This window comes from Grampus griseus (genome assembly GCF_964374135.1).
Source record: "Grampus griseus genome assembly, chromosome: 11".
NCBI classification, from domain to species: Eukaryota; Metazoa; Chordata; class Mammalia; order Artiodactyla; family Delphinidae; genus Grampus; species Grampus griseus.
Window position 1 is genome coordinate 77,879,347 of NC_139005.1, and position 27,907 is coordinate 77,907,253.

Below are 27,907 nucleotides of genomic sequence, written 5' to 3' on the forward strand. Positions count from 1 at the left end.
TATAATCCTGTATGATAGTTATTTGCATACATGCCTTATCTCCCCTCCTAGACTGTAAGCACCTGGAAGGCAGGAGCTATTTCTTATTTTTACACTTATATCTAAAGCAGCACCTTGCACATAACTGTGCACTTAATAAATGTTTGCTGATTAAATGAATGCATTCTCTAAGGAAAAAAAAAGTTACAAGCAAACAGATTCCTAAGCTGGCCTGTAAAATCTTTTGAGGAGTTTTTTCATTCTCTCCACTGGGAAGCCATTCTAGTACTCCAGTCTAAGCAGAGGCTTAGGCCAAACCTTGCTGATCCCTGTACCTGGCCACTGTGCCGTTTTAACTGTTGGTAGAGATGCTCGAGCTTGTAGGTAACATGTTTCGGGACCGTAAGGAAACTTTCTGTCTCTCCAGTGTGTACCCGGCATTCGCAGATAAAAGGATCTCAATAAACTGAGCAAAGTAAATCGTTCTCCAGGTAGCATCCTGCCCTCATTCCTGCTTCTGCTCAGGAAGATGAGAATCACCATAAAGCCAAGGACAAATAATCCTCAAGACAGATGTAGCTCCAGGAGCCATGGGAGACCCCTCCTGAAACCACAGATTCATTACAGAGCCACCAACACTTAATTACAAGTCAAGATCTGTTACCAATAGTTTACTTCAAACAGCTTGTCTGTCCCACCTAGTTTAACAAGCTTTCTGATGGTCCTGTTTGCCATAAAGTCCCCCGTTTTTCTTCTAAAGTAACACTTACTGTATTCCCTATTTATATTTAAAATATGCTTCTTCTAGGAAATTTGGAGAAATACAAAATAATGTTAAAGGAAAAAGTATAAAAAAGCAAAAGTCCTATTTGCCATAAAGCTTTTTTCTTTCCCTTTCTAAATAACATTTATTGTATTCCTATTTATATTAACACATTCCTTTTAGAAACTTTAGATGTATAGAAAAATATAAAAGGAAAAAAGTATAACTCATCAAAGGGCTAAAATATTGTACTTGGATATGGAAAAAATTACTGTAATGTGGGTCATTAAAAATATATATTCTGAGAAAACATCTTTAATATGAGAATGATTAGTAAGTTGATGGAAGTTTTGTGGGGAAACCTCTTGAACACTTAGAAAGAGCTTTAGAGATGGATGGGCAGCGACCTTTCAGCATGTCTTGTTTTCTTTTTAAGTTCTGCCTGTTAAACAGGAGAGGAAAAGACAAGTAGAGATATTTTATTAAGATAACAAGTTAAGAACAGTGTAAGAAGTAGGATTGGGGAATGAGGTTAAAGAAAATACTCATGTATGAAAAATAGATTGAGGGCCTGGCCCAACAGAGCAGAAGGACAAGGAAAAAGGGAGCTCAAGGCACAGGCCTACAGATGACAGAGAAGTAAAGCATCAGTCCCATCCCTGGAGCTGCCACCAGATGGCGGGCCCAGCCCAGAGCACCTCGGAGGAGGAGCAGCCAAGAGAGGCTGCAAGAAGTGGGAGGAGATGCTGCTTCCTGCTGTGTAGCGGGACAGGATCGGGACAGGACCGTGAAAGGCTCAGAATACTGGATACGAACTCTGGATGCCTTCAGCAGTGAATGGGAAGTGATCTGACCAGAGCAATGATTAGGAGAAATAGTTGTATCAAAACTGGATAGGCGAGGGGGTAGATGTCTAGATGACCTTTAAAGTCCTTTCCAACTCAAGGATTCTGTAATTCTAATCCATGTTATGTTCTGCTGAGTGCTGACTGTAAACAACTTTTGCAATTGAACTTGATTAGCTCCCTGTGCCCAAGAACGATAAAACGAGAGATGAGGACGTTCTGCAAATTGAACAACGGAATAGCTTACATTCCATTTCATGTTCGATAAACAACTGCACAAAACAACATGTATAAATCTCACAAACATAATGTTGAGAGGAAGAAACCAGACAAGCCAGACATATTACATGATTCCATTTATATAAAGTTCAAAAACATGAAAGCTAATCGATGGTGAGAGAAGTAAAGATAGTGGTCATCTTGGGTGTATGGCAGAGACTGGAACGGGGCATGCGGGAGGCTTCTGGGGGTGGTAATGGTGTGTTCACCTTGAGGAAATTCCTTGAGAGATAAACTTAGGATCTGTGCACTTTTCAGTATTACATTATAGTTGAGTTTAAAATTTTATTTTAAAAGTAAAATATTGAATCAAGGAAAAATGTTTTTAGGGGATTAAGTACAGTTAAGAGTGTGGAAATTTTGAAAGAATAAAATACTCATAGCTCCAAAATACCTATGATAATTTATGAATATTAAAATTAGACACAGCTATGCTTATTCACTCATAAAGGATTATGTTTTGCACATTTCAACATATGAAAAGAATGGGAGTGGGGAAGCTGGAAAATTCTTAGAAAAGAATACTTTCCCCTGCCAATTGTCCTGCTCTGCCTCTGCTTCTCTGCCCCAACATTTCACATTTTTGGGAGACACTGTGAATTATTAGCTCCATTTTCCCAGAGTATATAATACACGGATGCCAAAATTACACTTGTGACCCAAATGTCTTAGTCCTTAAAAAAGTAATTTTCAGATCAATTCTATCTTCTCCATTTAGGGCTCTGGTTGCTTCAAAGTTTGAGTATTGAAATGCCACTTTTTTTCATAGCCACCCTAAATTTGGATGAAAGGGGCTTGGTGGAGGGCACGGGGAGATACCACTGATATTTACCTGACATTTTTCATGTTACTCAGTTTCAGAATTATTTAAAACAGAATTGAAGGGTGGAAACAACCCAAGTGTCTATCAACAGATGAATGGATAGACAAACTGTGGTATAAAAATACAGCAGAATATTATTTGGCTGTAAAAAGGAATGAAATTCTGATGCATGCTACAACATGGATGAACCTTGAAAACATGCTAAGTGAAATAAGCCATAAACAGAAGTCCAGATACTGTATGCTTCCATATATATGAGGCAACTTTATAGAGACAGAAAGTAGAACAGAGGTTACCAGAAGCTGGAAGGTGGGGGAATGGGGAATTATTATTTCATGGGTACAGAGTTTCTGTTTGGGATGATGAAAAATTCTGTAAATAGATAATGGTGATGCTTATGCAATATTGCAAATATACTTAATGCCACTGAATTGTACGCTTAAAATGGTTAACTTGTAAATTTTATGTTGTGTATATTTTACCACAATTTTAAAAAAGGTTTAAAAAAAACCCCAGCATTGAAGAACTGAGAGGTGGCTGTCATCACACTTCCTGCTCTGGCAGTGCACAGTCCTATCCCCTCCTACCTCCGGGTGTTATGCCACCCTAGGAAATGTGGGCTGTGAAGGAGCCATAAACAGGTTTGTCTTTTATAACCCTGCCCACCTATGGGCAGGGGAGCATAGTCATCTTCTGATAGAGTCCCCTTAAATCTACCTGTGTTTGAAAATCAAGTTCATAACTATAATTGTGATATTAGTCTCACATATGAGTTTTGAATTTTATTCATTTGAGATTTTTACAAGAAAACCATTGTTAGCTGGAGTTTGTTATGGGTCTTAAAACTAACCTAATCATTCATTCAACAAACATTTATTGAGCACTTACTTTATGAGGACACTAAACTTAGCTGACTAGATAGGGTAAGACAACCCCTACCCTGGGGTTTGCATGGAGCTGGGAGAAACCAGCACGCAAACAGATAAGCACACGTGGATCTATGCAGACCCGAAAGAGGCCACAATCTATTACAAGCTCACTGTTGGGAAGATAATTCCTTTCAGTGCTGATTCAGTGATTCCTCTGTTAATTATTTGCCCCTCAAATTAATACCAAAATGATCACAGGTAGTGAAATACTTCATATGTATGGTAATATGTATACTGACTAAAAGAAATGTATTTATAGGCGGGGAAATCTCAGCATCATACTTTGTAACATTTTAAGAGAACTCCAATGCCAATTTAAATGCTTTCTATCTACTGTGAAATTAGCTATTACATATTGACAAGGTAATTATTTCCAAGCTGCTTTCTGGGCTCCATCATCAACCTGGGACTTGTGGTTTGCTTTAATTCCCCTATTCCAATGCTTAATACACAGGGAATGCAGATTATTAATATCATGAGCCAAAATAAAATTACTACAGGCAAAGAATGATTACCTGAGCATCTGAATTACATTCTCCAAAACTAAATAGCCGGGACCTTAATTCCAGTTCTGCTGCTTTTTCCTCTTCTCTTACACAGTTAACCTTAAGCATTTCCTTGTGTTCCAAAAGAAACTCTATGTTGGTATTTCTATTGCAAAAGAAGAAAGAGACCCTTGTCTGTAATTTGTGGTTTAGTGAAATAAGCCATCAGTCAGGAGCTTCAGCACTCCCTCCAGATCATGTGTCAACATCCTATGTCTAGCAAGCCAAATACAAGTTTATATTTTAAGACATTGACAAAGTACATGCAACTTTTCAGGTTAAAGTGAGAAAAATAAATGCACAGATGCTTTTTAACTTCCATCAGGAAGCATTTTTCTCACCCCACCTCCACTTCTGTGGTTCCCCCGAGTCCCCCAAATAGAAAGCAGCAGAGCTGAGGTATCGGGAGCCCAAGCTGTGTGACCTAGTATGTCAGCGTTCTCAAACCTGGCTGATAATCAGAATATCTGAGGAGCCACTGGGTAAAGTACAGACTCCTGACTACTCACTTAGAGATTCTGATATAGATCCCCTTTTCCTGCCCAACCATACCCACCCCATCCCCTCAAATCATATTGTCAGGGCGGGGGCCCCATACACTGAGGACTGGGAGAGAGGAGACAAGGATTAAAAGGATACAGTAGTCTACTGGGTGATTATGAGATTATGGTTTTAGGTTCTTAACTTATGAACAAGTTAATATGTTCCAAAGTTCAATGTAGTTTGACTTAACTGTTTAAAATGATTGCTGTCTTCTGATCCAGAAGACTCTTCCCAAAAAAGGTTCTACACATTTTTAGAATGAGTAGATATAAAGGTCTATTCTCTGCAACTTGAAGCTATTTTCCAAAATTGTAATCATATAAAATTTTAGAGTAGAAAGGAATTTTGTGAGTCATCAAATCCAGCCTCCTTCCCAACAGAAATCCTTTTTTATAGTAGCCCTGATATATCAATATGTACATTATAAAATGATATATTTAAGTCACACACAAAAAAAACTTTTGCTGAGAGTCACAGCCAAGTAAAAGGCATTTATTAGCATTATCCAAAGCATGAATTGATTAGCCAGATGATAGCATAAAACTGTATTGAACAAAAATTAAGGCAGTAGGTGACATTTCAATTCTTTCTAATCTTTTAAATTGTCTCTTATTATTGCTAGCTAGGAAAATATTTTGACAAGTGAAAAGTAGGGACTAAAATTAAACTAAAGCCAGTCTATTCTGTGTAAATATAACTTCTACCTTTTCCACTCTTCAGTGTAAACTATTATTAACAAAAATCCCATCCTAAATCCAGAGAGACCACAAGGAAGGGCCATGCATAAATGAGTTGGACTTTATCTCTGGTTAGAAATCGGTTAATAGAATAAGTCTACTTGTTTTTAATGACTTACATTTTATCCTGTATAAGTTTTTCTTTTTTATTTACATCTTTAAGATTTTCATCTACATCTTGGGAGTATTGTACCAAAGTAAGATTCTGCTCTTCCAGCTCTGTGAGGACCTGAAGTAACTCTTCGGGTTCTTTGAAATAAAGTTCTGGCTCCTAATCAATCAATAATGAAGAATATAATTCGCTTAAAAACATGCTACCTGTGTACATGTGACATCTAGGGAAGAAACAGTGGGGTAAAGGAATACCGTTCTGATTATGAGGGAGACATGGGCAGAGATTGACAAAGGAGCCTATTTCCACATGAGAGCTGGCCTTCAGGAAGAGAGCACTTTGGGTGTTGGGGGGAGATCAAGGTTATTAGGGAAGGGGAAAAGGAAGAGGGTGAGGAAAAGAGAAGGAAGAAGGGATGGAGCAGAGGAGGAGGCAAGGGCAGGAAAAAGGGAAAAGGCAGGTCTACAGAAAGGTAAGGGGAGAGGAACAGAAGAACGAGAAAGACAGGAGGCTAAGTGGAGGTCATTTTCTCCCCACATTTTAATGATTTTCTATTTTCCAAAATTTTAAGTATAAGTTTATATTACTTTAAGTAAATTTAATTATTAGCAAGATGACTTGAATATTTGCACACCCATGTTCATCATATTTACTATAGCCAAGAGGTGGAAGTAACCTAAATGTCCATAGACGGATGGATGGGTAAAGAAAATGTGGTATATCCATTCAGCCTTAAAAAAAAAGGAAATCCTGTCATTTGCTACAATATGGATAAACCTGGAAGACATGAGGACATGAGACTAAGCGAAATAAGCCAGTCATGAAAGACAAATACTGCATGATTCCACTTTTACGAGGTATATAAAGTAATCAAACTCTTAGAAATGTAAAGTAGAACGTGGTTGCTAGAGGGAGTGGGCATAGGGGAGTTGTTCAATTGGTGTATAGTTTCAGTTTTGCAAGGTGAAAAAGTTCTAGAGGTCTGTTACACATCAGTGTGCTTATAGCTAACACTACAGTACCATACACTTAAAAATGGTTAAGATGGTAAATTATGTTTTTTCTACAATTAAGAAAAAAAGACTTGGATAAGGTATGTTATACATAATACATGGATGGTGATTTCAAGTGTTTTTCATTCGTTTTGAGTTTCTGTGGTTGTATATAGTGTGGGATTAGCTCAAAGTCAGGGTTGTAGCCATACAGGGCTGTTTTGTTGAAGGTCAATTTATCTCACAGTCCAGCTGCCCAGCATACCTCAAGCCCCAATAAAATGATAAACAGTCAGAAGGTGGTTATTTTTATAGGAAGACTGTAGATAATGTATATCTCCTAAATTGTTACCTTCTTATAGACCTTTATTTATTTATTTTTATTATTATTTTTTTTTATCTTTTGGCCACACCGTGTAGCATGCGGGATCTTAGTTCCCCGACCAGGGATGGAACCCATGTCCCCTGCAGTGGAAGCACGGAGTCTTAACCACTGGACCACCAGGGAAGTCCTGACATTTATTTTTCATTAAATGTCTGATGACAAAGATGAACTGTATATAACTGGAGAACAGTATCAAAATCATATTTTCTTCTGGAAAGTTGTGAAATATTTGGAATAGGACATTTTAATTTCAAAAGAAGAAATGAGCATTTATACTTTTCACCAAACACAATTTTTAAATCAAGAAAGATAATCTGGTTACCAGATCATAGTCCATATCATCATCTAAAAAGAATTCCGAACTGTCTTCTGAACTGATACTTTCAGCTCGGCTGTAAAAGAAAAAGAAAATGCCTGATTTCTGAGCCACTTTCTGTCAACAGATTCGCTTTCATTTCTAAATTGTCTTTGGAACCTAACGGTAACATAGTTCTTTTCAATAGCCTGTTTAGCCTTTTAGGGAATTGCTGATTGCAGGAATCCATGGATTCCATGAGTATGCAAAAGAAAATCAGATTCAGTCCCAGACAAGGGTGACATATGCAAACAGACCACAAGGAAGGGCCATGCCACATGATACCAATTATTTGAGGTGCACCTATAAAATTTCAAATTTTAAAAAAATTTAGAAAAAACAAACACATGACAATCTACATTGCTACATCTGCTTTGTCCTTTTTAAGGCAGTATTCTTGAGAAACTAAACATGTGCTCTAGTGCTCAAAACAAAACGTGTGTTCCAAGTAACACAATATTTGTCTTTTTAAGAGTAGATTTTACCTTTTAAAATATCTTCTGATCAGGCTGAGGAAATGTTGGTTGGGGGTGGGTGGGTGATGAGGTACATCCTTAAAGAATAATTATATGGCTTGCAAGGTGGCTCTGGAAAAATCCTTTAAGAAGGATAAATTGAAAATGATTGGAATATTAAAAGGGGCAGGGACTAAGGAGAGAGTAAGGCGGCTGTTGGTGTGATCTAGGTAAGTAACACTTTCAAGTAGAGGGTAGTGATGATGGGAAAAGTGAGTAAATGGGTGGGGCTTGGGAGGAGAATCTAGAGATGCATGAAAGAAAGAATTCATGGTAACCAAGAATAGAGCTACTGGGGCCAAACCAGAAGAGACAAAGATGACTCCAATGCTTGTAGTTTGTGAGCCTGGAATAATGGAGGTTGCACTAACAGGGAGGAAAACGGTTAAAGGATGGGATAAGAACAAGATTAAGATCTGCTTTGTTCATGTTGAGTTTGAGGGGACAAAATAACCTACCTGGAGCTGCCCGTTAGGCAATTGGAAATAAGTTGTAGGAAAACTGAGAAAGGGCCATAGAAGTAAATGAATATTTGGGAAACATCCCCTGAGAAAGCATTTGGTACTGCTGTCCATGCCACTCTTCTTGGACTCAGTGATAGCATTTTCTAATCAACCTCCCACCTCTCTGATACTTTTACCTTTTGGGGTTCCTTTTCTTTGGGTCTCTGGTTCCTCAGCCTTCTTGCCTCTCATTCTAACCATTCTTTTGGGCTGATCTCATCCTCTCTCACAGATTCAACCACTGCTAATATACTAACTCTCACATCTCTCTCTCTTTCTCTTGAGCTCTGGACTTCAATGGCCAGCCTCTAACTGGACACCAGTATCCACTTGGGTGTCCCCTGGGGAGCTCAAACAGACACATCCAAAATCACACTCTTTATCCTCCTGCCAGGCTTGCTCCCCTTACTGTGTTCCCAATATCATTGAATGACAACATCATACACCCGGTTGCCACACTAGAAATTTGGGAGTTGTCTGTGGCCACTCTCTTTTCCTCACACTTCCCCCAAAGTGTAGGGGACGCCTGTCAATACCACTTCCCTGATGTGTCCCACAGCCTTTCCTTCTTCGTTCCCGCTGCCACTGTCTGGTTGAGGCAGTCCATTATCTCTCACCTGATGAACTGTGACAATAGGCTCCTAACTGGCCTGTCCATTTAGGAGTTTCATCCCTGTCCATTTTATTTCTAGTTTCATCCCTGTCCATTTTATTCTTTAAAATACCACCATGTCCAATTTTCTAAAATGCAGATCTGATTGGGTCTCTGTCACACACTTGCTAAAACCCTCAGTGGCTCCCCAGGGCACTTGGAACAAAACATAGACTCCTTTGGATGGCACCACTGCTTCCCTGTTCATGATGCAATACCTATTTACCCCTCGAGCCTCACCCACTTGCACCCTGCGGCCCAGCCATTCTGAACAGAGCCAAATGCCGTCACCCCTGTCCCAGAAGGCCCCTCCCTCTTCCAGAGTGTCCTCACTGACCCCTCCTCCTCACCAGGAGCAGCTTAGATGCCACCTGATCTGGAGGGTGTTCACTGATCCCGCCCTTGCTTTCTGAGTCTCTCACCTCTCATCTGGGCTGAGAGTCCTTCCTTTGCATGCCTGTGGCACCCTGAGCTTATCCTTCCAATGGCCTTATCACATTATAGTGTAACTGACAAATTCCTCGTCTGTCTCCCTCACTAGATGGTAAGCCCCTGGAGGGCAGAGACTGTCTTTTATTTATTGCTGGCCCTGCAGGGCACTCAATAAATATGTGCTGAGTAAATGAAAGAAACTAGGAGAGTGGTGAGCTTTCTGAGAGAATGAATGTGACGTTTGAGTATTACTGTGTGCATCAACATGAAGAATCCTTATGATATTCTGTATTTGATTGTGTCTTGACTCTGTTGATGTCAATATCCTGGTTGTGATATCATATTACAATTTTGTAAGATGTTACTATTGGGGGAAACTGGGTGAACTGTAGTGGGGCCTCTCTGTATTTTTTTCTTACAACTGCGTGTGAATCTACAATTATCTCAAAATGAAAATTTAATTAAAAACACAACAAAACAGTGACTCCTAAATGCCACAGAAGTGCAGTCACCCCAGAGCCCCTGGAATTCAGAGCACAGTATCTGTGTTGGCTTTTGTCATGGATAATACAGTGCTGGCCCAGATCCTTCCTTTGGGGCTGGTGTACCCATCCTAAACATCAATATATTTTCTTAAAAGCTCCCCTGGGGTAGCTAGGGTTGAGAACTACCAATTTATGAAATAATGAGTATAAATGAGTCAATAATCAAATAAGGGAAGAAACAAAAAATGCTTTATAGTCTCATTGCAGCAATTTTGAATGACATGGTAAAATTGCAAACACACAAGTCAGCAGTGGATTCAAACAACTGGGCAGTGAATTCTGAGAGGCAAAGACCCAAGATGCAGGGCACAAGCAGTTTCTGCAGATAGCAGTTGTAGGCCCTCATCAAAGGATGCAGGGAGGCCTATGAAAGCTTGGTCACCTCAGGAGCACATAGAACCACTACCTCCGGCATCTGTTAACGGTGGGTGTGGATACATGGTACGTATGTTAAAGAAAGGCTAAAAGAAATATTTGCTTAAAAAAAAAATTCACAGTTTTCAAGAGAGTTAATCAATATGTACTGTACTTTGATAAGGATGATTTCTTTTGCTCCTGGGTGGGAGTGGTCGTCTTGCGCGGTTTTGCTGTTCAAAATGTCCAGGCGAAGTCCATGTCATTGGTGATGGTGGAAGTGAAAAAAATAACATAATTAGAAGTGAGTCCTTGTTATTTGGTACAAGATATTCATTTTTTCTGCACCGATATGCCCATTACTTTTTAAAAATTATTATTAGAATAATAATCGTATAGGAAATAGAGCTCTTTTATTCTACTACTTTTGGTTCCAAGCATAAAATCAAAGGCACTGTTTGGGGTGGGGGGGTGCATTTTGTCAAAAACGTGGCACAACTATTAAAGGTCACAAATCAGGGACATAGATGGTGAAATATAAACCATGGTTCTATTTTTACCTAATCATACATATTTCTAATCAGAGATTTTAAAAGATCAATATATAAAATAAAAATGATGGACTTCAATTTTTACATCTTGTGGAGAGACCTACCATAGGCCCATACAAGTCGCCCATGCACTCATTCCCCTGACACCAGTGTCTGGGCCTGACCCTGGTCTGAAACTGAGAAGTGGGCAAAACTGGTCTTGGGTCTCTCCATCCACTGACCCCCAGGTCCCCCCCACAGCCAGGCCACACTTCCTCATGCCTGTGCTCTTGTGACTTCCAGTCACCCTTTCTGCTATTCTGTCTTGAAACCACAGCAGGTCCCACTCTCCCACCCTCTACCTGGGAAGTTCCTACTTATTCTTCAAAATCCAGCTCAAACATCACCTCCTCTTAAAGACTCTTCTGGGACTTCCCTGGTGGCACAGTGGTTAAGAATCCGCCTGCCAATGCAGGGGACAAAGTTTCGATCCCTGGTCTGGGAAGATGCCACACGCCATGGAGCAACTAAGCCCATGCGCCACAACTACTGAGCCCATGCACCACAACTACTGAGCCCGCATGCCACAACTACTGAAGGCCGCATGCCTAGAGCCCGAGCTCCACAACAAGAGAAGCCCCCGCTCACTGCAACTAGAGAAAGCCCGCGTGCAGCAATGAAGACCCAACACAGCCAAAAATAAATAAATAAATTTATATATATATATAAAAAGACTGTTCTAAATGCCTCAGGCATAGATCACATTTTTTGCTTTTGCTCCCAGACCCCTCACTATCACTGCTGTATCGTTTGCCCTATTGTATTGTATTGTATAGTATAGGTCCAGGGTGCAGAACTATGTCCTATTGGTCTTTGTGTACTCAGAGTCTTAAAAAGAACCCGATACGTTGTATGCCTCCAATATATACATGGTGAGTGGGGGAAGGAAAGAAAATGGATGAAGAACCAGTGGATTCTACCACCGCCATAAATGACCATCTTAAGCTTTTAAACTGATACTGGAACACATATTACTAAAACGTCTTGTTAAGGGATGTTATTTAAACTGAGTGACTTCTATATTCAAGATTTTAAAGAGAAGAAGACATTGACCCCACTACCTACTTCCTCCACCCCCCTCCCCTACACTCTACTCCAGATCCTCTAACCTTAATTGTGTGACCAGGAGATTTGACAAATGAGAAATGTGTCATGTTTTTAGATAGGAAGGTTGATTTTGTAAAGCTGCCAATTTTTCTGAAATTAATTATGTTTTATGGAATTATAATAAAAATGTTACAAAAAATTGGTCAGGGAGTTGGGTGTTGGGTTAGGTAGAACTTCGCATAATGATTCTGAGGTTCATCTAGAAAGATAAACAAATACTTTTTTTTTTTTTTTTTTTTGCGGTACACGGGCCTCTCACTGTTGTGGCCTCTCCCATTGCGGAGCACAGGCTCTGGACGCACAGGTTCAGCGGCCATGGCTCACGGGCCCAGCCGCTCCGCGGCATGTGGGATCTTCCCGGACCTGGGCACAAACCCATGTCCCCTGCATCAGCAGGTGGACTCTCAACCACTGCGCCACCAGGGAAGCCCTCCATGTATATATTTTTATTACTTCATATCTGAAATTAACCTGAATTTCCAAATTAATAATTTATAATATCAGAGATAGTGGGATAGTGGGATTGTTCAGGTTCTGCTTAAAATAAAAATTCTGACTATTTAATAAAAAACAAACATTGAGGCAGAATATTTTAGAATTAGGGATATTTACTTAATTGAATTTAAGAATATGGGACTTACTTGTCATTATACTTGGAAGCTTGACATTCACATTTTCTTTATTCTTTGACACCCTTTTCGTTGCTTGCTGGATTTGCCATTGTTTTGGAGACAGTTTCAGCAGAAAAAATCCATAGTGCATGTACTCTTTAAGGAGGAATTCTGTTTTTGCTATTTCACTACTCAAAAGAAATAAAGATATGATTAGATATACCTGTGTGAAATCATGTTCATTTTTTAAAAAACATTTTACAAAAGTCATTTTCTTGGTCATGTATTTGAATAACAATTTGTTTAACAAATATTGTAAATATGGCCATAAAAATATGGGCTTCGGGCTTCCCTGGTGGCGCAGTGGTTGAGCGTCCGCCTGCCGATGCAGGGGACACGGGTTCGTGCCCCGGTCTGGGAAGACCCCACATGCCGCGGAGCGGCTGGGCCCGTGAGCCATGGCCGCTGAGCCTGCGCGTCCGGAGCCTGTGCTCCACAATGGGAGAGGCCACAACAGTGAGAGGCCCGCGTACCGCAAAAAAAAAAAAAAAAAAAGGGCTTCAATAAGATATGAGACAAGAGGCAAGAAACCTGTAGGACGGCTTCCCTCGTTACACAGTGGTTAAGAATCCGCCTGCCAATGCAGGGGACATGGGTTCAAGCCCTGGTCCGGGCAGATCCCACATGCTGCGGAGCAACTAAGCCCGTGCGCCACAACTACTGAGCCCGTACTCTAGAGCCTGCGAGCCACAACTACTGAGCCCATGTGCCACGACCACTGAAGCCCGCGTGCCTAGAGCCCATGCTCCGCAACAAGAGAAGCCACTGCAATGAGAAGGCTGCATATTGCAACGAAGAGTAGCCCCCGCTCACCACAACTAGAGAAAGCCCCTAAGAAGCAACCAATGCAGCCATAAATAAATAAATTTATAAAAAGAAACCTGTAGGAATGTTATTTGAATAAAACATGCCCGAGGATATGCACACATAGAATAGACTGATGATCGTGTTACTGGGCAAGGCCTCACTGCCCAGTGCGCATAGATGCCAGTACTATGGCACCGGCTTTTGAGAAAAGAAAGAGCTTTACTGAGAGGTTGAGCGGCAAGATGACAGGAGGCAAGCCTCTCAAATCTGTCTCCTTGCCTGTCAACCTCTCAATAAAGCTCTTTCTTTTCTCAAAAGCCGGTGCCGTAGTATTGGCTTCTATGCGCATCGGGCAGCGAGCCCTTGCCTGGAACAATTTTGGCGACCACAAAGGGACATAGGTCTTCTGAGTGCCTGCCAGAGGCACTGTGGCCCTTAGTGGAGTGTGTGCCTTGCCACCAATCCAGAGTGGCTACCTAGACCGAATCTGTCTAGAGGGTCACCTGTCAGGTTCCTGCTTCCCCAGCCTGGCACTCCAGCTTCCTTGGTGCTACTTTCACTTTTGAGAAAAGAAGCAACTCCTGGATCAGAGGTCTTTTGGGCGAGTAAGCTCATTAAAATGCACCTGTGCCTGTCTAATAACCTTGTTGGGATTATAATTTAGAGCTCCAACCTGGGGAGATTTTTGTTGGGTTAGATTCCCAAACCTTGGGTTAGAGTCCCAAGGCCAAGATCATGGGTTAGAGTCCCATATTAAGGGAGACAATATAAAAGGTTCTAGCCACTGAGGTACTCAAAGGATGGGGTTAGAGTCCCAGGCCTTTGGTTTCATTGTTTATCTATGTTTGTCTGTGTCTGACTGTTTTATTTGTTAGGATTGGCTGATAGCGGTTGGCTCTTGTATGACTGTACCAGAACTTTATTAAACCAGATATGAATGAGGGCCCTCTGACTCAGGAGACCAAAGACATTGCTCCCTGACTAGAAACCTTGCCTTATGGAGGTGTGGGGGTTTTTTTCTCACTTGTCCCTAATATGATTGCCCGAAGGTATTGATACAGGGGTGCATTCTTAATGGAACCAGCCCTGATTACCTTGTTGGGGTGAGAGGGTAAAGGAGAAATGAGGGCGTGTAAAGCAGGAAAATCCTCCATCCCAGAGGAACATACCCTGTTCTTGGGTTAAAGGAATTCTATATAATTGGACACATTTTGGTTTTCCCTTACTGAGAATTTTAACCCTATTTTGCATGAGCCAAACTAACAGGGAGTTAGCATTGAACTGCTTTTAAGTCTCTCTCTATGTAAAAGGAAAGTTTGCTTGGAGGAACAAACATTGGTGGTGGTGCTTAAGGCCATGGACTACATACATGGAGGCCTTGGGCTGAATGCATTCCACCTAGAAATAGCCCAGAGGTCTAGATTAGCTCATCTGTGATCTCTGCTGGGGAGGTAAAATGTTTTGGTCGTCTACCAGGAAGATTAAACACCAACATGCTCAGAAAGGAAGTGAGGGCTTGGGTATTTCAGCCTGTATCTTCCTGAATTCCTCTCTCAAATTCAGCTCCAACTGAGTCTAAGACAGCCTCCTCACTTCACTTTCTTCAAGGTGGTCCAGTCACCTCTCTCACCCTCCTCCTCATCGGGTAAGTTTTCTGAACTGGCGAGGGAGACAGTCTGGACTTTCACAGGCCCCTCTGCAATAGGCAAGCCTGCCCTTAGCACACAGGGGAGAATTATTAGGAGCCTCTGGCCAAATTGACTACAGGCTTGGAGCTGCCGGGCAGCTTCCTCAGCAGCTGGTAGCATGCGTGACTTTCAAGCCACAGTTCTTGGCAATCACCTCTAATGGAAAGTTTCCAGCGTTCCCTAAGTGAACCCTCACATCCATGCTGGCCATCTTTGACTCCTCATTGGATTCTCGGGGGAATTCATACAGCCAAGTTGTGAATAGTCACTACTTCATTTGCTTGCTCCTTTCCAGAAACCAACTAGGAGAAGAAATTGGTTCCCAAATTGTACGGTGCTTGCTTCCTCCCTCATACCTCTTGAGGCTGTCTGCTGTTCTGGGTGGGGTGGGGTCGGCGGGAGTGAGGGAGGGCCATTTTCTAGAGGTTTGCAATCCGTAGACTGTTCTCAGCTCTTGGGTTTGAAACCTGGGGTACCGGCTAACTGTTGACTTATGAGTTGCTTGTTTGCACACTCTCTCCAAACGTGCATTCTCAGGGGGGCCAGCTAACCCCTCAGAATCAGCACTAAGGTGGAATCATTGAGGGGGCAAGCCCTGAGTGTGCCCAGGTGCTTCCTACAAAGGAACAAAGTATGCCCTGAGCCCCAGATTGGCAAACCCTGGTGCTTTCCTTCATCTCCCATGAACGCAAGGGTTTTCCAGGTGCAGCCAGCATTGCATCCCACGGACGTCGAGTCTCTGATAAGACTGACGTCGGGCCCAATCCATGGAGGCTGGGAAGAGGCAGCAGGCATTTGCTAACGGCAGTTGTTCCAGGCTCCTCCGTGTTTTTGCTGGCCAAGAAGTAAAGTGCTTGGAGCAGAACGATGGAGGCAGCCCGGTCAGCCAACAACAGAGCTCCTGCTTCACGAAGGGGCTTTTTTTTCCTCCAGAGGATGGACTTCCACATGGAGAAATCTTGGCTGTCCTACCATCAGCTCTGCCTTGCACTATGAATATCAACTTTCCTCAGATCAAGAGGTAGCAGGTACAAGTCACTTGACTGTTTTTTCTAACTTATTTTGCAATTTTTTCACCAGTGTAACCAAATTAGGTCTTTATATCACAATAAGAATTTGCAGAATAGATGTAAAATCATGGTTCAGAGGCAAGACCCTCAGGAAAAGCCTGTCTTGCCTGCAGTCAGAGCCTAATGATGATCTCGACTTACTCCATTTGGCTTCGCCTTGGGCGCCCTGTGGCCCTCCCGCCATACGAAGGGGGAAGTCCTGCGTGGCGTGCCAAGACTTCTACCAGCAATCCTCCTACAGCCACAACCAGCCCTACCCTCATACCCTCCTTACCAGAGAGTCAGAAGGGATCGACTCCCCTCCCCGTACATGTCAGCGTATTCAATTGAGTCCACGTGGTCCTCTGCCTCAGGCAGGGCAATATCCCTTAAGACAAGTTCCTGCCGATCTAGATGACCAAGGTCAACCCAGGGGGTTGGTATCTGTGCACTCCCCCCTTTTCTACCTCTGATCTATGTAACTGGAAAAAAAACATATTTAAAGCCCAGCTTTCTGTACATGCCTGATGCCCCCATTCCCTTGTTGGGGCAAGATCTACTAACAAAATTAAATGATTTTCTCACCAGACATTAAAGTACTCCCAGATCAAACCTGCGCCCTCTGAGCTGCACTATTACAACTGGGAGACCCGTCCTTGAGGAAATTCCACAAAAGGTAAGAGCGGATGTTTGGGCTGCAGGAAGGCCAGGGAGAGTCAAGATGCCTGACTCAATAGTAGTAAAACTCCATCCAGGCACCAAGGCTCCCAATTTAAAGCAATACACTTTAAACAGGCATTCAAAGAAAGGTGTAAACCCTCTGATAACCACCTTTCTTAAATGCCAATTAATCGGACCTCGTCAATCCCCATATAACTCTCCAATCCTGCTGGTACAAAAACCCGGGGCCAGAGATTATTGTTTTGTACAGAATTTGAAAGCCATTAACCAAACTGTAGAGAATATACATCCCGTGATGCCAAATCCTTATACTTTGCTTCTAGTAAAACTAAGGAAACTTCAGACCAAAATGCAACCCTCACTTTAAACTTTCTGGCAGACTGGGGACAAAGTCTCCAGGGGAAAAGCGCAAATTTCTCAACCGACTGTAAAATACCTAGGATTTGAGTTATCAAAAGGAAAAGATCCCTTATTGCTGGATCGAAGGGAAGCGTTAGCTAGGGTAGCTGTACCCACGACCAGAAGGCGATTGCTAGGATTCTTAGGAACGGCTGGGTTTTGTAATATTTGGATTCCTAACTTTGGACTCATGGCCAAACCCCTGTACGAGGCTCTTGAAGGACATGACAATGAGCCATTAAGTGCACTGTGGAATGCCGTAAGGCATCTCATACCATACAAATGACTGAAGAAGTCTGTTCTAGCTGTCCTAACCTAACTCATCAGCCTTTAGAAAATGCAGATATGAATATGTTTATGATCGGGAGCAGCTTCGTGGACTGGGGACTCCAGAAGGCGGGGTACACAGTAGTAACTCCTCAGGAACCTTAGAAGCAGAAGCCCTCCCTCCAGGTACGTCTGCCCAGAAGGCAGAGCTCACAGCCCTCGTAAGAGCCCTGTGCCTCAGAGCTAAGAAAAAGGTAACCATTTATACTGAGTATGCCTTCTCTGTCATGCATGCCCATGGGGCCATGTGGAAAGAGAGACATCTACTAACATCAGGAAGGGAAGAAATTAAGAGGAGATACTGGCCTTATTAGACTCTATTATAATGCTGGAAGAAGTAGCCATAGTACATTGCCCGGGCCACCTAAAGACTGATATTAATAGAGCTAAAGGAAATATTCTGGCTGATCAGGCTACGAAATGGGCAGCCAGAACCCCAAACCCAGATCCTAAGGCCCTAGCACTCATTCCACTTACTCCTGTTCAAGCTCAGTATTTAGAAATGGATTCAGAGAGAACAGAGTAAGGGGGATTTCATGCTGATTCTCAAGACTTAGAGGGTGATCAGTACCAAACAACCAAACAAGGCTGGATTTATACTGAATAGGGACTAGTGCTCATTTAATGGAAAGAATTACTACTCATCTACATCAAGGAATGCATCATGGGAGGGAGGCAACCTATCATTGTCTACGACAGTTTATTGTTGGTCCACAGATGCAAAGGACCATTTAAAAGGTAATACAGAATTGCAGGATCTGCGCCAGAAAAATACTAAAACCGGGCCACCCACAGTAATAAAAGGGGTGCAAACCCGACAGACAGAACCAGGAAATGACTGGCAAATAGACTTTAATATATGCTGGTATTTGTGGACACCTTCACAGGATGGGTCGAAGCTTTTCCACGTTGGACAGACAAAGCTTCCAAGGTAACAGAGGCCTTACTGAAAGAAATTATCCCTCGTTTGGGGTTGCTTCATTCAATTAAATGACAACAGAGGTAACTCAAGGGGTGTCTGCAACCCTCAGAATACCATGGAAGTTACATGCTTCATGGAGACCTCAGTCTACGGGAAAGACTGAAAAGATGAATCGTACCTTTAAAGACAATTGCATTAATATGTAAGGAAATCCACTTAACTTGGGCTAAGGTCTTATACCAGTTTCCCTGCTTAGGGTAAGGGTAGCCCCTAGAAGTAAGTTCCAGTTGAGCCCTTATGAAATGTTATATGGGAGACACTTCCTGAAGACTAAGTATTATTGTAGTCTTGAAAATGATCATACTATAAAAGAATTAGATACTATAGAATGTGTACAGTCTCTAGGTGTTACTTTTTTTTTTTTTTTTTTTTTTTTTTTGTGGTACATGGGCCTTTCACTGTTGTGGCCTCTCCCGTTGCAGAACACAGGCTCCAGACGCACAGGCTCAGCGGCCATGGCTCACGGGCCCAGCCGCTCCGCGGCATGTGGGATCTTCCCGGACTGGGGCACGAACCCGCGTCCCCTGCATGGGCAGGCAGACTCTCAACCACTGCGCCACCAGGGGAGCCCTCTAGGTGTTACTTTATCTGCTCTATCTAAATATGTTTCTAGTCCATAAATGTTTCCCACAGACATTCCCCTGCACTGCATAATCTCAGGGGATTGGGTCCTCCTTAAAACTTGGAAAAATCAACACCCTGAGAATCAGCTGCAACCTGAGTGGAATGGACAATTCCCAAACAGGGCACACTCTCCATGGACTGGAGGAAACAGGAGGACCCAACCGTCCTAACACGGGAGGGAAACCCACTACTGATTTCCCCACGCTCATTACACTTGTGAACCCTTAACTGACCTTAAATTACTTCTCCAAAAGAAACAGGAGAGCTAAGGCTCCACCTGGCCAGGAAGAGAAATGCAGACAGCTTCAACCTGAGTCCAGATCAGGCCTGTATAAATCCAAATTCAATCACTCAAAATAACATATTTTCTTGCATTCCCAAAGAAATAAGGTCCATTTTTGAAGGACTGTTAAAATTAGGAGTTATAGTTCTGTGTATCTTAGAGTTAATCCTTTTACTCATCAAATTTTGTACTTATTGTCTGCATTTTATTTTAAAAAGGCCTCCCCAGCTCGCATGATGATTGCCAAGACGTAAGAGTTCAAGGTGGGACTCATAAGTAGTTACATTTAAGTGCAAAACAATTTCATTCCTCTTATAAAAATCTAAGCCCTTTAATCAGCAGGGAGCAGGTAGGGCGGTCTTGCCCTCTTTCCCTCAAGACTGAGGAGGTGTACAAAGACAAAGGAAACTGAAACAGCATGTAAAACATTGACCAGGGGCTTCCCTGGTGACGCAGTGGTTAAGAACCCGCCTGCCAATGCAGGGGACATGGGTTCGAGCCCTGGTCCGGGAAGATCCCACATGCCGCGGAGCAACTAAGCCCGTGCACCACAACTACTGAGCCTGCGCTCTAGAGCCCGTGAGCCACAACTACTGAGCCCGCGTGCCACAACTGCTGAAGCCCACCTACCTAGAGCCCATGCTCCGCCACAAGAGAAGCCACCGCAATGAGAAGCCCGCGCACCGCAACGAAGAGTAGCCCCCGCTCAACCCAACTAGAGAAAGCCACGCGCACAGCAGCAAAGACCCAACGCAGCCAAAAATAAATAAATAAATATTAAAAACAACAACAACAACAACATTGACCAACTTAAACTGGTTTGCCTCAAATAGGTTGTTGATTCATCAAACTTTGAGTTATTTTAAAGACGGCACCGTGCATGTGCTAGACAGGAACCCATGTCTCCAGGATGACCCCAGAACAAAGAATCTTCAGTCTACGAACTTAAAGAATAGAAATGTTGCCACCAGAGCCCTTTACAAAGAGAAGAGTCCTTAAATGAGGAAAATCTGGCTTCTAGCAGCTCGAGTAGCTTATGTGGACTGACTTAAGACTAGCCAATCAGCTTATTCCCCCAACCCCTCACATTTCGCCCCAAACCCTGGATCAGGGAGACGGATTTTAGCCCTGCCTCCTGCCTCCTTGTCAGTCAACCTCGCAGTAAAGCTCTTTCATTTCTCAAAAGCCCGTGCCATAGTATTGGGTGCTATGTGCATCAGGCAGTGAGCCCTTGCTTGGTAACAATAGATTTACTCTCCTTATTTCTGAGGGAAATATTGTGTTAAATTTCAGACATAGGGAGAAATTAGAAGACAGCAAAAGATGGCACTTATGTAAGAAGAAGAAGGGAAACTAACACTCAGCGAGCATCTATGGACCGGGTAATATGCAAGGCACATTGCATGTATGATTTCATCCTCAGTACAGGATAATACTGATGATAATAATAATAATACATATTGTTATTCCTATCTTTTGGAAAAAGAAATAAATGACTTGCGAAGTCATCTGTGTGGTAAATGAGCAAAGTCAGCACACAAACCTGGGTCTGTCTGACTCAGATGCTCACACTCTCAGCAATACCCGGTGACTTGGACAGAAAGCCTTCCCCCAGCCTCGCATTGCTTTCCCATAAAATCATGTTACAAAATGGACCCAGAAGGAATGTTGAAAATAACAATGAAGGTCCTTGTGAAAGGGAGCTCCACTCTTATCCTTCAGAGCCTGCCTTATCCATACCCTTGTCAATACCCTTATCAATATTACTCCTCTATCTTCAGCCTCAGTACTTCTTTTGCTCAGAACCTCCCTTAAGTCCTGCTGGGAGTGATATTCAAGAGTCAATAAATGGCGGGCTCATGTATCAGCCGTCAAAAGATGTTGGGAACCCCTCATTCTACCACCACAGTATTTTTAGACTGAAAGCCTCTCTGATATTCTACAAAGAACAGGATTAAAATGGCTACAACTGCACAGCTTCCAAGCAAAAGCTTCAGAATAAGCTCCCTTTCTCTGTGTAAACAGATGTCCAGCCCTCCCTTCAGCAGAGGGCCTCTGTGGGTCATCCTGAGCCCAAAAAGAGAAGAGGAAATATATAGCAGATGCTTGCATCTCTTTGCTCTGTTAGCAGCCTGTTTTTCATGACCTTTTGCACCTTTTTAGTGTGACAAGACACATAAACGACAAGCAAGTTCTCTATGGCCAGGCTGTTTGGAAGGTTTAACTGGGTGGCAATTGTGTATAGTTACTGTACTTTATGCAAACATAGAGGCTGGTACTCTAGTTCTATAAAGAGAATCTTCTAATTACATCATGGAGGGAAGGAAGGTAGGACAGGATTCTTCAACTTGGAGCACTTTCAACCTTAGGCTCCTGACGAAAGAGGCTGCTGAAGCCAGAATGCGTTTGAAACACACATTTTGTTAGTAGCAATAGTTTCCAAGAAACTGTCATCCAGTTCATTTGCTGTGTTTCAGACAAGCTATTGTCTTCCTCCCAAAAAAGTCTGGGATGTAAGTCTAGGACTTAGTTTTAGAAAAGAGAGAAACACTGAGTCCTCAAAAAGAAAAAACAAGTTTTAGCATGACTCGATACCAAGACCAAGTGTCTCCTGGATCGTGAAATTTCTGTTTAAGGATGTGACAGAAGGAAGCTTCTTGAGATATTTAAAATTAGATCAAGTTGACATCCACTTGACCATAGAAGAAAATATCCAAGGTTTAAAAAGAGTAGCTGGTATTAGAATAATTTTATCCCAACTCCTGCTTCTGTAATTTTTGTCATTATAAATCCCAGTTTTTTACTCTTTTTTGAAAAATTTTATTTTATTGAAGTATAGTTTACAATTTGTTAATTTCTACTGTACAGCAAAGTGATTCGATTATCTATATACAGATACATTATTTTTCATATTCTTTTCCATTATGTTTTATCACAGGATATTGAATATAGTTCCCTGTGCTATACAGTAGGACCTTGTTGTTTATCCATTCTATACAGAATAGTTTGCATCTGCTAATCCCAAACTTCCAATCCTTCCCTCCTCCTCCCCCCTCCCCCCACCTTGGCAACCACAAACCTGTTCTCTATGTCTGTTAGTCTGTTTCTGTTTTGTAGATAAGTTCATTCACGTCATATTTTAGATTCCACATATAAGTGACATATGGTATTTGTCTTTCTCTTTCTGACTTACTCCACTTAGTATGATAATCTCTAGGTCCATCCATGCTGCTGCAAATGGCATTATTTCATTCCTTTTTATGGCTGAGTGGTATTCCATTGTGTATATGTACCACAGCTTCTTTATCCAGTCATCTGTCAATGGACATTTAGGTTGTTGCCATGTCTTGGCTACTGTCAATAGTGCTGCAATGAACATCGGGTGTGTGTATCTTTTCGAATTATGGTTTTCTCTGGATTTATGCTCAGGAGTAGGATTACTGTATCATATGGTAACTCTATTTTTAGTTTTTTGAGGAACCTCCGTACTGTTTTCCATTGTGGCTACACCAATTTACCTTTCTATCAACTGTGTTGGAGGGTTCCTTTTTCTCCTCATCCTCGTCAGCATTTGTTACTTGTAGGCTTTTTTTTTTTTTTTTTTTTTTTGCAGTACGCGGGCCTCTCACTGTTGTGGCCTCTCCCGTTGCGGAGCACAGGCTCCAGACGCGCAGGCTTAGCGGCCATGGCTCACGGGCCCAGCCGCTCCGCGGCATGTGGGATCTTCCCGGACCGGGGCACGAACTCGTGTCCCCTGCATCGGCAGGCGGACTCTCAACCACTGCGCCACCAGGGAAGCCCTACTTGTAGACTTTTTAATGATGGCCATTATGACCATTGTGAGATGGTACCTCACTGTAGTTTTGATTTGCATTTCTCTAAGAATTAGAGATGTTGAGCATCTTTTCATATGCCTGTTGGCCATCTGTGGGTTTTTTTGTTTTGTTTTGTTTTTAGGCTGCACCGGGCAGCATGTGGGATCTTAGCTCCCCAACCAGGGATCGAACCCATGCCCCCTGCATTGGGAACGCAGAGTCTTAACCACTGGACTGCCAGGGAAGTCCCCATCTGTATGTCTTCTTTGGAGAAATGTCTCTTTAGATCTTCTGCCCGTTTTTCGATTGGGTTGTATTTTGGTTATTGTCTTATTTGAGCTGTTTGTATTTTTTGGAAATTTAGCCCTTGTCCGTTGCATCATTTGCAAATATTTTCTCCCAGTCTGTAGGCTGTCTTTTCATCTTGTCTATTGTTTCCTTTGGCTTTACAAAAGCTTGTAAGTTTGCCTATGTCCAATTTGTTTATTTTTTGCTTTTATTTCTACTGCCTTGGGAGATTGACTTAAGAAAAATTGGTACATAAATCCAGTTTTTAATATCAACCAAGTTAGTTTCAACCAAGTGTAAGTATAAATATAAAAAATACTCCCAATTATAATTGTATGATGACTGTAAAAATATAAAAGCACCCCAATTTCAGAGATGGTAAAATGGGGGAAGAACAGTGCCTTAGAATGAAGATAAAAGGACACTTAGAAAATAATTTATTGTTTACCCCTAACATTGCTTTACTTCTTTTCAACTAATTTCTTGGTTTCTGTAATGACAAGTTAGAGAAATGTTTCAGCCAGAGGTCACTGTGTCCTGGCACCCAGGTAGAGATAATCCTTGATCGACAGATTACTTATTTTTAAAATGTGATAATACTTATGAAATCATCAACTGATAAGGATTAGTCCCACTGAGGTCTTGCCAGGCACAAGTAGGTTTCAGTGGGGCAAGGACACTTGATGAGGAGAAGACGGTGCCCGGCCTCACCTTTTCATCAACTGTACCTCCATACTCGCCTTCTTCAGCTCTGCTGTCATTTGGAGTTTGTTTATAGTTTCTTGTGCTGCCCTGAAAAGAAACAGATTTGTTAGTTTGCTTTGTATTGGGCTGTGTTCTGAGAAACTAAAAAGAAGAAAGAAGGAGGGAAAAAGGCGATCTGGCCAGAGTGAAAAAACGAACATTTTAAGAGCATCTACAGATCTCTGGTCGTTTTCTCGAAGGAACTCTTCAAAGGCCATTGCGTCTTCTTCGAGCTTTTTTTCTGCTTTCATGAATTGTCTTTCCTTCATTATTGCGTGTTTTTCAAACTTCTGAATTGTGTTTCTTTTGGTTGACAGAGCATACTAGGAATATTGAAAACAGAAGTGCATCAAGAACATGATTCCACATTTCTAGCACATTTCCATGGTCTCACAACAAAGGGAAAAATAACTGGCCTGGTCTGTGATCACTTGTATTAGAAATAACAGTATGCCCAATCTTGGGGCTACAGCCTTCATTGCATGTAGGGATTTTATTTTCAGGATAGTTAGAACGGGGACTTATGCCTTTCTTTCACTTTTATAAAGAGGTTCAATGTTGTTCCAAAATGGTTCTGCAGATCAAAATAGCTACGTATCCCCTCAGGCTCTATCCTAAAAAAAGGAGGTGGTGGTCCATATCGCTCCAAAGAGCAAGTCTACTTAGTATTATTCAGTGTCCCTCCAATACTTTCTGGGCCTTGGGAAATTGGGCTGTCTGTAGCCACAAAAGCTTTCCTGTAGGAAGTACCATGGGAGAGTCAGGTTCCAGTGATTCCTCCAAGGGGGTAGGGGGGGGGTGTTTAACCAGCCTCAGAGCATCCTGTTTAGATCCCCAAATACAACCTTGATAGCTAGCTGCTTTTTTTTTTTTTTAGTACATAATATAAGAATCCACTTGGGTTTTTAATGCCATGCATGAAAAATAAAGTATAAACAAAGCCACATATATTATAATATAAATGGATTAGAATATGGAAATGAGATAACTTTAAAGAAACAACAACCAAAAGTTAGATACTCCAAGTTTAAAACCCCAAGATATTTCATTTATTACTTTGTTTGCCAAGTAGTTACTGAGTGCCTGGTGTGTGCCAGGTCTGTTTTTTTTTTTTTTTTTTTTTTTGCAGTACGCGGGCCTCTCACTGTTGTGGCCTCTCCCGTTCTGGAGCACAGGCTCAGCAGCCATGGCTCATGGGCGCAGCCGCTCCGCGGCATGTGGGATCTTCCCGGACCAGGGCACGAACCCGTGTGCCCTGCATTGGCAGGTGGACTCTCAACCACTGCGCCACCAGGGAAGCCCCCTAGGTCTGTTTTAAGTGGTACTGATAGAGCAGTGACCAAAATAAACAGCGTTGCTTTTACGAAGTATTCATTCTAGTAGAGCAAGGGTGTCGATTAAAGGAGAACAAGTGGTCCAGTGGGCAAGGGCAGGGGTTTAGCCCAGGAAAGCCTCACTGATATGGTGAACGTTAAACAGAGACTGGAAGGAAGTAGGACGCAAAGCATGCAGATATCTGAGGGAGAAGTGTTCCTCCCAGAAGGAAAAGCCTCCTGTGCAAAAGTCCTGAGGCAAGAGCATGATTGGTGTGTCCCAGGAACAGCAAGGAGGCCAGTGTGGCTGGAGCAGAGTGACAGAGTAGAGAGTGGTAGGAATGAGGTCAGAGAGCGAGTGAGCTGGGGACCAGAAAAGTCACCAGAGGTTTTCAGCAAAGGAGGGGCAGGTGTGGAGGACAGGCTGAGTTCAGAGAGCAAACGTGCAAGACCTGTGTTCAGAAGGTCTAAAGTAATTCATGCGAGAGCTACTGGCAACACGGACCACAGTGGCAGCAGAGGAGGTCATGAAAAATAGTGTGATTACAGATATAGTTGGAAAAAAATATATTCCAAAGGATATTTGGGTGTGGGCTGTAAGAAGGAGGAGTTGAGGATAACTCCAATGTTTTGGGCATAAACAACTGGAAAAATGGAATTGCTGTTTACAGAGATAGGGAGCACTGCCTGAGATTCCAATCTGCAGGGGCAGGAAGGGTATAGCAGGGGCAGCTCTGGCAATGCAAAGTTTGAGATGCCTATGGAGCATCTAAGTAGAGATGTTAAGAACTACGATTACAGTTGTTGAGTCTGGAGTTGCGTTTGTGAGTCTGGAGTTCAGGAAAGAAGATCAGGCTAGAGAAGTAAACTTGGAAGCTGTTAACAGGGCAGTAGAATTTAAAGCCTCCAGCCTGGAGAAGGGTAGATAGAGCGTGGGGTGAGGTGTGAGCCCTGGTCATTCCAGCATTTGGAGATCAGGGTGAAGAGGAACAAGAAAATTATGAAGGAGTGAGCTGCCAGTGCCATGGAAGAACCAAGACATAGAGAGGCCCAGAAACCAGCTGAAGAAAGTGTTTCAAGGGAGGGTGATCACCTGGGCCAATACCTGCTGGAAGTGAGTAGAGGGAAGACTGTGAAATGACCATTTGAATTTGGCAATGGAAGTGGTGCTGGTGGAATGATGAGAACAAAAGCCCCGAATGAAGTGGGTTTAGAAGAGGCTAGATCTTCAAGGTAGGAAAGGCAATGTATCTGGGGCATGAAATGGAAAAATAAAATGTCCAGGTGAAAATTTGGCAGGTATATGCAGGAAGTCTTCTATTTGGCTAATGGGAGAAAGAAATTATTTTAACTACCTCGAGCATAAATCTGTCTCTGTGGTCTTTAATAAATTCATGGACAGTCCTTTTTGTGTCTGCACCTTTAAAGAAAATTGAAATAGACTTAGGTTTGATTCATTATCCCTCAAAGATGTTGTATAAAATAAAAGGTATGTAATTAAATTATTACATACAGTATGTATCTGACTTAAAAAAAATACCTTCAGATAAACCTTTTCGTAACCACTGAAAAATTACTTTAATAATATTAGCTACCATTTATTTTATGCCCATATTCCAGGAACTTCACTAGACTTTTAAAATATATAATTTAATTCTATTAATAACCCCAGTAAGGTTCTTATTACTATCCCCATTCTGTATGTGAGGTCCTGAAGCTCAGAGATGTCAAGATGCTCGCCCAAGACTGCACAGCTAACAAGTGGCAGAAAGGTATAGTCCCTGGTATCACCGTGTTGCCCAGCATTTGCCTATTTTTCATACAATTACAGTGCAGAATATGCACCTCCAAGAGCTTCTAAATAAGTTAACATGGCTTCCTTCTTCTACATTAATTATTGAATTCAAAGTCCTTTCCTAAGTGATTTTCTTGTTCTCTGAAGATTTTTTTGTTTTCCACAATTTGGGAAAGTACATGGATTTTGGGAGCCAAAGAAATTTTTTTTTTTAGTTACCACAGCAAATGCTGGGCACTCCATGTGTGTTCATCCTTCCTTCCTTTTAATTTTCAATTTAAAAATTTGGACAAGACACATTTGGGGGAAGATTTTATGACTCCATCATCGTACCATTAACCACTTTAACCTCATTAGCTTCAAACTGCTATCAATCTCATTTATAGACACTTCTTGATCTGATGAGTAAGAAACGCCCATGATATTTTGATGACCAGATTGCCCTCATTCATAGAG

General features: G+C 42.1%; 1 protein-coding gene across 1 annotated transcript in view; it reads right to left on the reverse strand.

Annotated features, from left to right (window-relative positions):
• The window catches only part of CCDC38 (coiled-coil domain containing 38), a gene marked incomplete at both ends in the record, with an annotated part of 41,228 nt that overhangs the window by 5,273 nt on the left and 8,048 nt on the right, over positions 1-27,907 (reverse strand). The window contains 11 exon segments of the mRNA XM_082666179.1: positions 315-400; positions 403-484; positions 488-496; positions 4,134-4,269; positions 5,563-5,714; positions 7,255-7,324; positions 10,464-10,521; positions 12,627-12,784; positions 24,311-24,391; positions 24,503-24,666; positions 27,012-27,076. Of these exon segments, the coding sequence (XP_082522305.1) occupies positions 315-400; positions 403-484; positions 488-496; positions 4,134-4,269; positions 5,563-5,714; positions 7,255-7,324; positions 10,464-10,521; positions 12,627-12,784; positions 24,311-24,391; positions 24,503-24,666; positions 27,012-27,076 (1,061 nt within the window).